Source organism: Neophocaena asiaeorientalis, unplaced genomic scaffold, assembly GCF_003031525.2.
Source record: "Neophocaena asiaeorientalis asiaeorientalis breed wild unplaced genomic scaffold, Neophocaena_asiaeorientalis_V1.1 scaffold1, whole genome shotgun sequence".
NCBI classification, from domain to species: Eukaryota; Metazoa; Chordata; class Mammalia; order Artiodactyla; family Phocoenidae; genus Neophocaena; species Neophocaena asiaeorientalis.
Window position 1 is genome coordinate 6,004,151 of NW_020171981.1, and position 12,815 is coordinate 6,016,965.

The window sequence follows — 12,815 nt, forward strand, 5'->3', positions numbered from 1 at the left end:
TACAGTGAGCTTGCGTGTCCCGGAGCCAGCTCCCCCAAAGCACATGCCATTTCTGGCCCCTGAAGGGGTTAAAGGCCTCCTGGAGTCAAAAACAAGCAGGTGTCCCACCGTGCCAGATACGCCGCCTAAACTGCTTCCAGCTTTTTTTTCCTCTTCTGCAACAAGTCTGTGATCAGCCCCAGGACAGAGGAGCCGGCAGCCTGCCTGTGACAGGCGTCAGGTTAGCTTGCTCCCAGTCGGGTGGCGCGCCCAGGACATAAATCCAGGCTCTGGCCCCTGTGCAGCTCCTCTCCCTCCACACTCCGGAGAGGGAGCCCCCTTCATCTGAGGCTGCACAGCCCGGCGGGCTCCACGGACCTGGTGGAGGCAGCCTCGGCAGCTGCAGCCCTAGCAGCGGCGAGGAGGCCCGCTGGGGTGGGCAGGGCAGGTGTCTGCAGCCCCCCGAAGAGCACAAGGCCCTGGGGGCCCCAGCCCTGGCGCCGTCTCAGGGGAGGTCTCTGGGCGCCGCAGACCCCACCATGTGGGCCCCGGGGTGCTGCTGTTCCCGGTCCTGCTGGGGACAGATGGCAGCGCTGCTGCTGCTGCTGCTGGGGGCGCCCCCGCGAGGCCTGGCACTGCCGCCCATCCGATACTCTCATGCTGGCATCTGCCCCAACGACATGAACCCCAACCTCTGGGTGGATGCCCAGAGCACCTGCAAGCGGGAGTGTGAGACGGACCAGGTGAGTGTGAATCCGGAAGCCTGAGACAGGCCACGTGGTCTTGTTAGCGAGGGAGAGTGGGAGCTGGGTGGTGGGAACGACTTGGAACGTGAAGGAGCCCAGCCCCGGGCCACATGGAGATAAATAGGGTGTGATGTCTGTCTAACTTCGAGGCCTGGAAGAAGAGGTGGGCGTGATGTCAGAGTTTCTCAGGGGCTGGGAATCTTCGGATTCCTGGTCTCATGTCTGCTGAGGGCTGCTCTGAGCCAGCACTATGCCAGGCACATCAGAGAGACTGGTGTGACCCACCCGCGGCCTGTCGACAGGTGAGAGTGGAACTCAGGACCCTGCAATAGGCAGAGCAAGACTCCATGGCCAGGGAGGGGAGGGTGGGTCTGCACCCCGCAGCCATCTGACCACAGAGCTGAGGCTTCATCCGGCCTCTGGGCCACATCCCCGGGGGTTTGGACCCTGACCCTGAGATCAGAGCAGGCTGATGGGGAGGGTGGGCAGGCGTGGATCTGAACAGACTCTCTGGGTGTCCGTAGCGGGGCACGTAGACTAGGTTTCAACCTGCCAAATCCCTCGCGCCTCCCAGCACTCAGGGCAGGCCTGGTTCTAGGGCAATTCCCCCCCAGCTCCTGAGCCCAAGGGCTGTTCCTGTCACTTCCCCATGGGGTGAAGCGCCTGTTGGTACCTGACACCTGCCTGGGCAGAGGTACGTCCTGCCAGTCTGGCAGCTCCTGGGGCTCGGGCTGGGTTGGTCATCACCAGGGACCATGGGAGACCGTGAGGCTCCCTCTGCCGAATGCATGTAACCTACGAGAGCATAGGCTGGCCCTGGGGAGAGCGTCCTGTCCCTCACAGTGCCCACGGGACGATCCAGGCCTCTCACTGGCAGGAGCAGTGGCGGAGGCGAGGGAAAGGAAGGTAAGGACTAGGGAGGGGTGGCAGAGCGTCCCCATCCGGCTGAGGTCGTGCTGTTCGTTGGCCACATTTGCGGGCAAGGCTGTTTCACTGGCACAGGCTGGCCTGATAAATCAGGTGTGGCTCGGAGACAGTGAGACTCTGGCTGATTCTGTGTGTCTTGGGGAGAAGGCACCCCCATGGGGCTGGGGATATGGACAGCCTATGGGTATGTTCTGAGCCCTTAAGCAAAAACTGTTCTAAAAATTCCCTCCAGGTTTTCTGTGCCCAGAAATACCTTCCCCTGGTCCCCAGGGACCCAGGCTTTCCTAGACCTCTGAGTCCTGAAGGAGCTTCTGGGGCCAGAGTCTTTAAGGAATTGAAGGGCCCTCCGGCAAGGAGCAGGTTCTCTGCTACTCAGCCCCCTCTTCCTCTCACCCTCTCACTGGGTCCCTCTCCCGCAGACCCCAGCTCTGAGATCTGTCCATTCCTGTCCCAGAGCCTCCCTGGTGTGGCCTAGAAGCCTATGCCAAGCAAGGGCTGCAAAACAAAGTCCCCATTCTGAGCCGAGAGGGGAAAACAGTAAACAAGTCGGGCAGGCAGGCTCCACGTAGCCCTTAGTTGATGTGGAATGTCGCAGGGGCTGAAGGGAAAGTTGGAGCCGCACGAGGCCAGCCCCGGTGGTGAGCAGCTCCCAGAGCCACGAGCAGGGCTCAGGATTAGGGGCATTGCCCACATCCCAGCGAAAACACCACGTGAAATCCTTGTTTGTGTCGGCCCCAGAGCGTGTTGCTAATTTTGAGGCATTAAACTAATGCCGTATGTGGATCCACAGAGAATCAGAGGGAATTACACAGCCTGGCAAGTCCTCGCTGATGGCCTTGCTGACCTTTGCCACACAAAGGGACTTTTTTTCCCCGTGGATTTCCCCGTGCGATGTCCCACAGGTTGGAACTGGCACAGCCCACAGTGGCCAGACCTGGTGTCCTGGGGCTGTCCTGCCTGCCCTTCCTCTAGGCTTTGGATGAACATGGGCCAGCATCAGAGCTGCCGTTCCTAATCTGTATGTGGACAGCCTTGAATAGCTGTCCCAGTGGTGTCCGACTTTTCCTTCTTAGCATTTGGCCAGGGCATCCCCATTGGAAGAGACAAAAAAAGGCAGGCTCGTTTGTTCCAGTCGACACCTCGTGGCGGTAACGATATGATGTAGAAGAAAAATACCTCATCAGAGTCCCATCCACCTGGAGCTTGAAGCCCTTTCCCACCACTTCCCAGCTCTGTGGACTTGAGCAGCTCCTCTCTTAGTTTCTGCATCCTCATCTCATCTCATGGTAGTAGGAAGACTTTCCCTCTTACAGTATGTGACCTTCCTCTTCCCACAGTGCTAGCTGTGTGACCTTGGGCAAGTTACCTAGTCTCTCTGTGCCTCAGTGATCATTACCTGTGAAGTGAGAATGATGGCTGTACCCATTGTGATGAGCATTAGATAAGCTGACAGATATAAATGTTCTTAGAAGAAGGCTGGGCAAATAGTGGGTGAATACATTAGCTATTAGTATTTTCGAAATGGTTTTCTCATGGTAGGTGAGCACCTATTAGTTCCCTTCCCTGGAGACCATGGGGGAGGGTGGGGGGAAGCCTTGTTCTCTTCCTTCTCCTCCTTGCTCAGACCTCTCCATCTGGCTCTCCCCAGGAGTGTGAGACCTATGAGAAGTGCTGCCCCAACGTGTGTGGGACCAAGAGCTGTGTGGCGGCCCGCTACATGGACGTGAAGGGGAAGAAGGGCCCCGTGGGCATGCCCAAGGAGGCCACGTGCGACCATTTCATGTGTCTGCAGCAGGGCTCCGAATGTGACATCTGGGACGGCCAGCCCGTGTGCAAGTGCAGAGACCGCTGTGAGAAGGAGCCCAGTTTCACCTGTGCCTCCGACGGCCTCACCTACTATAACCGCTGCTACATGGACGCCGAGGCCTGCTCCAAGGGCATCACACTGGCTGTCGTCACCTGCCGCTATCACTTCACCTGGCCCAACACCAGCCCCCCACCACCCGAAACCACCGTGCACCCCACCACGGCCCCCCCAGAGACCCCTGGGCTGGACACAGCGGCCCCAGCTCTGCTCAACTACCCCGCGCACCAGTCGGTCACTGTGGGTGAGACAGTGAGCTTCCTTTGTGATGTGGTGGGCCGGCCCCGGCCCGAGATCACCTGGGAGAAGCAGCTGGAGGATCGGGAGAACGTGGTCATGAGGCCCAACCACGTGCGCGGCAACGTGGCGGTCACCAACATCGCCCAGCTGGTCATCTACAGCGCCCAGCCCCAGGACGCCGGCATCTACACCTGCACGGCCCGCAACGCCGCCGGCGTCCTGCGTGCTGACTTCCCGCTGTCGGTGGTCCGGGGGGGTCGGCCTTCGGCCACCGAGGAGAGCAGCCCGAACGGCACAGCCTTCCCCGCAGCCGAGTGCCTGAAGCCCCCTGACAGTGAGGACTGCGGCGAGGAGCAGACCCGCTGGTACTTCGACGCCCAGGCCAACAGCTGCCTGACCTTCACCTTCGGCCACTGCCACCGCAACCGCAACCACTTTGAGACCTACGAGGCCTGCGTGCTGGCCTGCGTGAGCGGGCCGCTGGCCGTGTGCAGCCTCCCCCCCCTGCAGGGGCCCTGCAAGGCCTACGAGCCCCGCTGGGCCTACAACAGCCAGACGGGCCAGTGCCAGTCCTTTGTCTATGGCGGCTGCGAGGGCAACGGCAACAACTTTGAGAGCCGCGAGGCCTGCGAGGAGTCCTGCCCCTTCCCTCGGGGGAACCAGCGCTGCCGGGCCTGCAAGCCAAGGCAGAAGCTTGTCACCAGCTTCTGTCGGAGCGACTTTGTCATCTTGGGCCGAATCTCTGAGCTGACAGAGGAGCCCGACTCAGGTCGCGCCCTGGTGACTGTGGACGAGGTCCTAAAGGATGAGAAGATGGGCCTCAAGTTCCTGGGCCGGGAGCCGCTGGAGGTCACTCTGCTCCATGTGGACTGGACCTGCCCCTGCCCCAACGTGACGGTGGGCGAGACGCCGCTCATCATCATGGGTGAGGTGGACGGCGGCATGGCCATGCTGCGGCCCGACAGCTTCGTGGGGGCCTCGAGCACCCGGCGGGTTCGGAAGCTGCGCGAGGTCATGCACAAGAAAACTTGTGACGTCCTCAAGGAGTTCCCAGGCTTGCAGTGAGGCCCTCCGCCCCTCCCCAGCCCTGTCCCTGACCTTCCTCCATTGACCCATCCCCAGCACCCCTCAGTCAGCAAACTGGGCAAGGTCAGATTAGATGGTCTTAGGCCAGCAGGGGAATATCAATCAACGCATCCAAAAAAAGCCACCGCATGGACGTATACACACTACCAAGTGTCAAACAGACAGCTAGTGGGAAGCAGCCGCATAGCACAGAGAGATCAGCTCTGTGCTTTGTGTCCACCTTAGAGGGGTGGGATAGGGAGGGTGGGAGGGACACGCAAGAGGCAGGAGATACGGGGATATATGTATAGCTGACTCACTTTGTTACACAGCAGAAACTAACACACCATTGTAAAGCAATTATACTCCAATAAAGATGTTAAAAAAAAGAAAAGAAAAGAAAAAAGCCACCCGAGGGTCTTAGACCAACTTCTATTCTTTGAATTCAATAAAGAGGGGGTGTCTTTTTAGCTGTGGGGGACAAAAGGAGAAGTCAACAGACACCTGCAGGTTATTCCTAACGACCAGTCTGCTCTGGCTTTCTTAGCTTCTCTTGGCTGGCCACTCCCTCCCCTGGCTCTCCCAGCCTCCCTGCCCCTAGCCAACCTCCCAGCCAGGATTCTAGAGATGGAGGCTGCACGATGGTCACAGGAATAGTAGAATGAATTGGTTTGCAAAAGAAGTAGGTGGGGATGGAAAGGAGGGCCCGGGAACTGATGGGACAAATTTCCCACAGCCCCCCAGAGCGCTATGAGCAGAAACCACTTCATGGGGGGATTGTGGGAAGTGAGAATCGGGAGGCTTGCCCTGAGTGGAGGCTGCCGGGCGGGTGCCTTTGGGTGGTGGTCAGCCTGTGCTTTGGTGAAGTTGGCCTGGCAGTCTCTGAGGCCACCACAGCACATGTGGTGAAGAACACATGTTTCTCATGTTTCTTCTCCCTTGGCTTTATTGATTGGTTTATTGATTGTTGATTTATTGATTCAGTTCTGTTCAATCCAACTCAGTGGACATTTTCCGGATACTTACTGGGTGCCAGGTGCTAGGACCGCAGAGAGATGTTAGTCACTGCCCAGCTCATAGCAAATGAACACAAATGTCCAGACCCCAGGGCTCCCCCAGAAGCAGACCAATGGCTGGCTCTCCCCGCTGTCAAAAATCCCATTTTTAACAGACAGCGTGCTTTCAGCTGCCTCTGGCTTCCTTGGACATAAAGCAGATAGAAGCCCCAGGATCTGTTTTGGTGGGAAGAGAAATAAAGGAAGAGGAAAAGCAGGCAGGGGAGGGGGTTGGTGAAGGAATAAGAGAGGAGGGAAGAGGGGAGGCAGGCCTGGGAAGGAAAAGGAATGTTGCTCGATACTCCCATCTGGTGGTGGCCTTGGGAGCCGCAGGGACCTGGAGAGAGGCTCTAGGTGTGGCCTGGGAGGGCTGGTTGGGTGTGCGGCAGCTTGTCGGTGACTTCTGTTTCTGGACTTCCTGTGCAGGTCTGCCACCACACCACTAGGAAGTTTTGGGGAAACCCACCGTCAGCTCTTCCTCTACCCCCATTCCCTCCTCAGCCCTTCATTCTGCCCATGCCCTTCCATAGCTGAAGAAGGTCTTTGTGGGGCATTTTTGTTTCTTCCTCAAAGGTAGGGGGAAAGAAACCAATTAAAAGCTCCGAGTATCAACAGCCCTTCTTGTGTGGTTCGTTTGGGCTAATGTGGGCGGGACGGGGGGGTGGGTAGTGTTGTTTCTTTGGTGACCTGGTGGTTGGCGGGTAATAAAGGGACTTCTTACTGTGGCGCCAACCCCAGCTCTGTACATTAGACGCAGGAGAGCCGAGGCCAGAGAGGCCAGGTAACTCACCCAGAAACACGGGCAGGAAGGCACAGGGTGTAGGCCCAGGTGTTCTGCCTCGTGTCTCGGTCCCCTGCCCCATCACAACAGCACGGTGGGCCAGGGCAGACTCCAGACCCCAGCACTGATGGTCAGTTCAGGGGCATGAAGGTGGAAGAGACAGGAGTGGGCAGGGGACCATGCTGCTGTCCTGCTGTTACTCCCTAGGGGGCCTCTGGGTGAGGCTTGGTCCCAAAGCCCTGGGTGCTCAGAGCGCGTGGCTGGGTTCCCAGGCTGAGGCAGCAGCACCTTTGGTGCCAGGGGCTCCTGGCCGCTCCCCTCCCCGGAGATGTGTTCAGCCAGGGCGTGCTCCCAGCTTGTCTGTTCCCTAGGCTGGGAGCCAGCTAAGCACGAGGGACACCTGACCCCTGTCCACTTCCCTGGTCTTCCCAGGCCATAGCCCCAAGGAGGAATCCAGGCCCAGCTCCCTCCTTAGAGATAATTCCCTGCAATAAGGAGGGGCCAGGATGGAGAAGACAAGCTCCTCCCTGAGAGAGAAGAGAGGCCAGAGGAGTGGGAGCTTCTCGAGTCACCACCGGGAAAATGCTGAACACAGAACTTAAACAAGAAGGTGTGAGCAACCAGCCACAGGCCCTGCCCCTCCCAGGTCCAGGAACCAGGGAGTGATTCCTTACCTTTCCTCAGAGTGGGGACACACTGTTGCACCTGCTTCTAGGCTGAGGTGCCCCAGTAAGTAGCACATCACCTGAGAGCCCACATGCCAGCACCTGTCACCTCCCCTCTTCCCTCCACTTGCATAGATGCGAGGCTGAGCCCTGTGGCTACTCGGCGGAGGTGTGAGGCTCAGGGGATCTGATCTCAGGCCCTGGCCACACACAGCTGCAGACTTGGGGTCCCTGTCGCACTCCATCCCCAGCTTGGCAGGGTGGGAAGGCCCAGCCTGTGGAGTCAGACACACCTAGGGCTGGATTTGGGCTCTGACACATATCTGCCATCTCTCTGAGCCTCAGTTTCCTCATCTGTAAGACAGAGCACTTCATGGAGACTTGGGGTGCTCGACCCTATTAACTGTGTCAAACTGAAAAGCCTAGGAAACAGAACCTGGCACAGATGGCTGCCCCCGGGCCCCCTCTGCGCCCTCAGCAGCTCCCTGGCTGAGAGCAGTCCCCCAGGACTGCTCTCCTCCCCTCGCCCTTCCGTCCAGACCTCAGGTTTCATAGGCTCAGTGACCACGCAGCTTCAAACGTTGTATTCTGCTGCTCGGAATACATCCCAAACTGACCACCCCGCATAGGTTGATTTGGGATTTGGAAAATATGGGTACTTGGGGAAAGGGTGATATAGTATCAATGATCGTTGTGGGCCTGCCCCATGGCGTTTATTTTCTGTCCTTGAAACCAAGTCTGTGGCTCTCTCTGTCACCCAGGCCTTACGTAGTAACTGGCTTCTGGGAGGTGCTGAGTGCAGGCTGAACTGAATTCCCAGGGCCTGGTTGCCAGGTGACCTAGGGAGGCCCAGCCTACCCAGTCTGGGAGATTTGGCCCCAGGATACAGGGGGATTGAGCCCTCCTTCCAGTCGAGGTCAGACTCACCTGCCTTCCTGGCTCGCTCCTCCCCTGCTCGCGTCTGTTGTCTCCCTCTCTCCACCTCTACCCCAGCTCTCTGTCTGCCTTCAGAGGCTCGTTCTGGCGCCGACTGTCTCCAGACCAGCTCTGAGGCCTCCGCTTGGAGGACAAGACAGGGGCAGGACGGCTTGGCTTTTTCCACCCTCTGAGTCCCCCAGCCCCTCCAGCCTCCAACGACACACTGCCCCATACTCTGATGTCACCCCTGGACAGTGCGGCCAGAGAGCGGGGACCGGGGGCGGAACCTCATGAGTGACGGGGGCGAATAAATACAGCTACATGGCGATTTCCTGAGGACTCCGCCCTGTGTCCCACCATCCTGCTATAGCATCAACGTTGAGTGGGCGCTTACTGCAGGGCAGATGTCAGCCCTTGTCATCTCCGTCACGCCTGTGGGAGACAGAATGCTCTTCTGTAGGTGGGAAAACTGAGGCTAGAGGAGATGAGAAGCTTGTCCAAGATCACCCAGCCGCTAAGTGGCAGAGCCGAGATTTGAACCTAAGCAGTCTGACTTCTAGGGTCTTAATGCTCACGCTATGCTATTTCTCCCAGCATGCCACACACACACACACACACACACACACACACACACGCACACACACACACGCACACACACGCGCGCGCGCGCGGCTCTGGGCTGGGCAGTGTGGAATCCCATCAGGACCCCAAATGTCTCCAAAGAGCCTGTCTCCCGTCAGCCACACGCACGCCGCCCCATGCCTATGAGGTGACGTGTCACACGGTATTTCTAGCACACACGTGAGCCGTCATGGCCTAGACGCCTGAGCCTGCTCATCCGTCAAGACTCAGCTCCTTGGGGAGCCTCCGCTGTGCCCAGGCCACACACTCTTCTCCAAGTCTCCATCTCCCTCTGCACTTGCACTGATAGCCACTGCTTAGGGCTCTGGGAGGCCTGTGGGCCCAGCTTGCAGAGATCCAGGGGGATTCGCTGGATGAACAAATGGTCCCGGGACCAAGGGTCGCGCGTTGCACTGGAGACCACAGGGCTGTGAAGGGTTCCTTTGGGGTCTTCCTTCCTTTTGCCCAGCTCCACTTCCTGATACTCTCTCCTTCTCCTTCCACCTCCCCAAGGAGTCTGAAGTCTCCCTCCTGCTCTGGGAGTGTGTGATTAATATAGGCAGGATGGAGGATAGGGTTTCTGGGTCCTATTCTTGGCTGTGGCCTCATTCTGGAATGTGCCCTGAGGTCAAGTGACACTCAAGCTGTCAGGAGGAAGGAAGCCTAACCCTCTAGCTAGCACTGCCCTGAGGGAGCGGGTAGGGCAGGCAGGTGGGCAGTCCACCACCCTCTCCTTCCCGCCTCTCTGGCTCCTATTTCGGGGTTGGGCTGGAGTCTCTGTGTCCCACCCCAGCTTACCCCAGGACGTGAAACTCTGACATCCAGGTCTCCAGCAACACCCTGGACACCCAGACAAGGGGAGAATAGGCTGCATCTCCAATGCTTCCCGGACTGGACCCTCCCAGAGGTAGGGCCTCTTTCCAGCACGTCTGTTGGGGTGAGGTGAGGTACTTGGGTGTGTCTCTTGTCCTTTTCAAGTCTTCAGGATACGGCTAGAGACCTGGCAGGATGAAGATATACCCACCCTGATCATTTGTTTTCTGTCTTGGTGTGAGGGACACACCCAGTTCTAGCAGAGGATGGTGACAGTTTTGTCTCCTTCCTGTGTGAACAGCCAGGAAGTAGAGACAGGGCCTGGGGAAGTGGTGAGGAACCCCAGCAGGGGAGGAGCCCAGTGCCAGAAGAGAGCGGATGGGCATTTCAGGGTGAACAACTCTTTTTTTTTTTAAGTTTCCAGGTTCTGCTAATGCTGCTCTCCTGGGACCACATTTGTTTTGGCCGCACCGTGGGGCTTGTGGGATCTCAGTTCCCTGACCAGGGATCAAAAGCCAGGCTCCTGGCAGTGAAAGCGCTGAGTCCTAACCACTGGACTGCCAGGGAATTCCCGAGCGTGAACAACTCTGATCAGGCACTTTACAAAATGTCCAGTTTAATCCTCACAACCTTCTCTCAGCTACATCTTTTACCATTTCACCGTGTGATAGACCCCACCCTAGGCAGCAATGTTCAAGAGGGCCTTGTTCACAGCACAAGGCATGACCATAGAGGGTTTCAACGGATGTTTGTGGAATGAACGAATGACTGAATGAAGCAAGCCCTACAGGCCTTAGGGAGGAAGAGATGACCTCAGAGGTATTATTGTCCCTGTTTTACAGATGCTCAATCTGAATCTAAATGTTTAAAGGAGGGCTTCCCTGGTGGTGCAGTGGTTGAGAATCTGCCTGCTAATGCAGGGGACACGGGTTCGAGCCCTGGTCTGGGAAGATCCCACATGCTGCGGAGCGACTGGACCCGTGAGCCACAACTACTAGGCCTGCACGTCTGGGGCCTGTGCTCCTCAACAAGAGAGGCCGCGACAGTGAGAGGCCCGCGCACCGCGATGAAGAGAGGCCCCCACTTGCCACAACTAGAGAAAGTCCTCGCACAGAAACGAAGAACCAACACAGCCAAAAATAAATATAAATAAATAAATTTAAATGTTTAAAGGAAACTTGCCCAAGGTCATGAGGCTAATAGATGGAAGAGCCAGGATTCAAACCTAGGTCTGACTTTAGTGGCCATGTTCTTTCCAGGGTAACATATGTATTTTAACCATTTCAGCTAAAGCCTGAGGGCCCCAAATGGCCGTTCCCCGCCTGAACATCCACAAGCACCCTTTCTAACTGGTCCCTGACCTCCAGGAGTGCCAAGGCTGTACAGAAAGTCACAAAGCTGCACCCTCCAATAGTTAGTATTGAATTCATGTAAGTAAATTCATAGGAAATCAAATGTTTAAATTCAGTTCCTCAGCCCCCCTAGCTGTAGTCCAAGTGTCACATTTCATGTAACTTAGTGGCTGCCATATTGAACAACACAGACATAGAATATTTCCATCATCACAGAAAATTCTGTTGGATAGCCCTGTCACAAAGGATTAAACCGTTAATTCTTGTTTTCTCCGGTAGAGATCTTGTGTAAGGGTGCGGGCCCTGACTCTACGCTCCTGCCCTGCCAAGGACTCCAGGAATTCCTGTTCCTGGTTTTGGTCTCATGGATCCTACTGCCACAAGGGCTTTTGGAATTGCCCTACTGTCTCTAGACTCTAATCTCAGCCTCAGAAAAATCCCCTCATCTTTTCTCCCAGAAGGCTTCTGTTAAGCCTTCTTGCAGATAAAGTTCTTGATGGCCTTTCTCAATATCCCAGATTTCCTAAAGAGGTACACAAATGAGTACATACACACCAAGACCCAACAGTTGTGGCACTCAGGGGAAGATGAGTTTACCAAACTTTTAGCTAAGTATGACAGACGGGCTGCTGATGGGAGGGAGACAGTAGGGGCTACAGGTCAAATCCTCTCATGGCATGGCACAGCGCCCACAGCAATTGTGAAAGTGCTGTCACTAGTGGGCCAGGTGATCCACAGCTCTTCAGAGACGTCTGTGGAAGTGCTGAATAAAGGGCTAAGAATTAATTTGTTTGTTATGGTCATTGCCGAAGACTTTACAGAGAGGCACCAGATGTTTTAGGCCTTAAGGCCCCCAAATTTCCCTGGTATACAGGGTGAGTGGCCGTGAGGAAAGGCCAGAGTCATGGCAGAGCATGGGCTCTTGAGTCAAACTACCTGGGCTCAAATACTGGCTCTGTGACTTTGGGTAAGTTAACCTCTCGTGCCTCAGCATCTTCATCTATAAAACGGAATAATAATGGTTTTCATAGTGCCTCTCCAGTAGTAGTCGGCCCTGGGCCTGATTGCTCCAGCTGGTTGGGAATAATTGCTGTTGCATATTCCCACCTGTAGCTGGAAAGAACCAGATGAGAACAGGTTCCTCTCCCCAAAGCTGCTCTTGGACAGCAAAGTAAGAACAGATGCAGTCTCCTTTGCTGACAAAGGAAGAGTCCAGGATAAGGGTAGCCAGAAAGGAGAGAAGCGAGAGGAAGGGAAAGAGAGGCACACACTCTGGGTTGGGTGGTTGGACGCAAGCGGAGACAAGTGTAGTAATGAGGTAGAGATGGTTCATACCTCCACGTGTAGAGCTGAGTTCTTTCTTTAAAATTTTATTTTATTATATTTTTATTTTTGGCTGTGTTGGGTCTTCGTTGCTGCATGCAGGCTTTCTCTAGTCGCGGCGAGCGGGCACTGCTCTTCATTGCCGTGCGTGGGCTTATTGCGGTGGCTTCTCTTGTTGTGGAGCATGGGCTCTAGGTGCGCAGGCTTCAGTAGTTGTGGCTCGTGGGCTCTAGAGCGCAGGCTCAGTAGTTGTGGCGCACAGGCTTAGTTGCTCCGCGGCATGTGGGATCTTCCTAGACAAGGGCTCAAACCCATGTCCCCTGCGTTGGCAACTGCGCCACCAGGGAAGTCCCTGGAGCTGAGTTCTTACCCTTTATTTCAAGCACCACTCCCCATCTCAATGCACCAAAAAGGCCAACAGAATAAAAGGGGAAACAGCCTCAGAGTTTTGGTGTGACCAGTAACT

At 56.3% G+C, this 12,815-nt stretch overlaps 1 protein-coding gene across 1 annotated transcript; it reads left to right on the plus strand.

Moving 5' to 3' along the window:
* Positions 1-518: 518 nt before the first annotated feature.
* On the plus strand, positions 519-4,821 carry WFIKKN2 (WAP, follistatin/kazal, immunoglobulin, kunitz and netrin domain containing 2). The gene is made up of 2 exons (XM_024745712.1): positions 519-722; positions 3,301-4,821. The coding sequence occupies exons 1-2, from the start codon at positions 519-521 to the stop codon at positions 4,819-4,821; spliced, it is 1,725 nt and encodes a 574-aa protein (XP_024601480.1).
* The last annotated feature ends 7,994 nt before the right edge of the window (positions 4,822-12,815 follow it).

Excerpts from the sequence above, each read along its gene's own strand:
- WFIKKN2 (XM_024745712.1), top strand. The coding sequence starts at position 519 with ATGTGGGCCCCGGGGTGCTGCTGTTCCCGGTCCTGCTGGGGACAGATG. Across the intron at positions 723-3,300 it reads GGGAGTGTGAGACGGACCAG|GAGTGTGAGACCTATGAGAA; the intron begins GTGAGTGTGAAT and ends GGCTCTCCCCAG.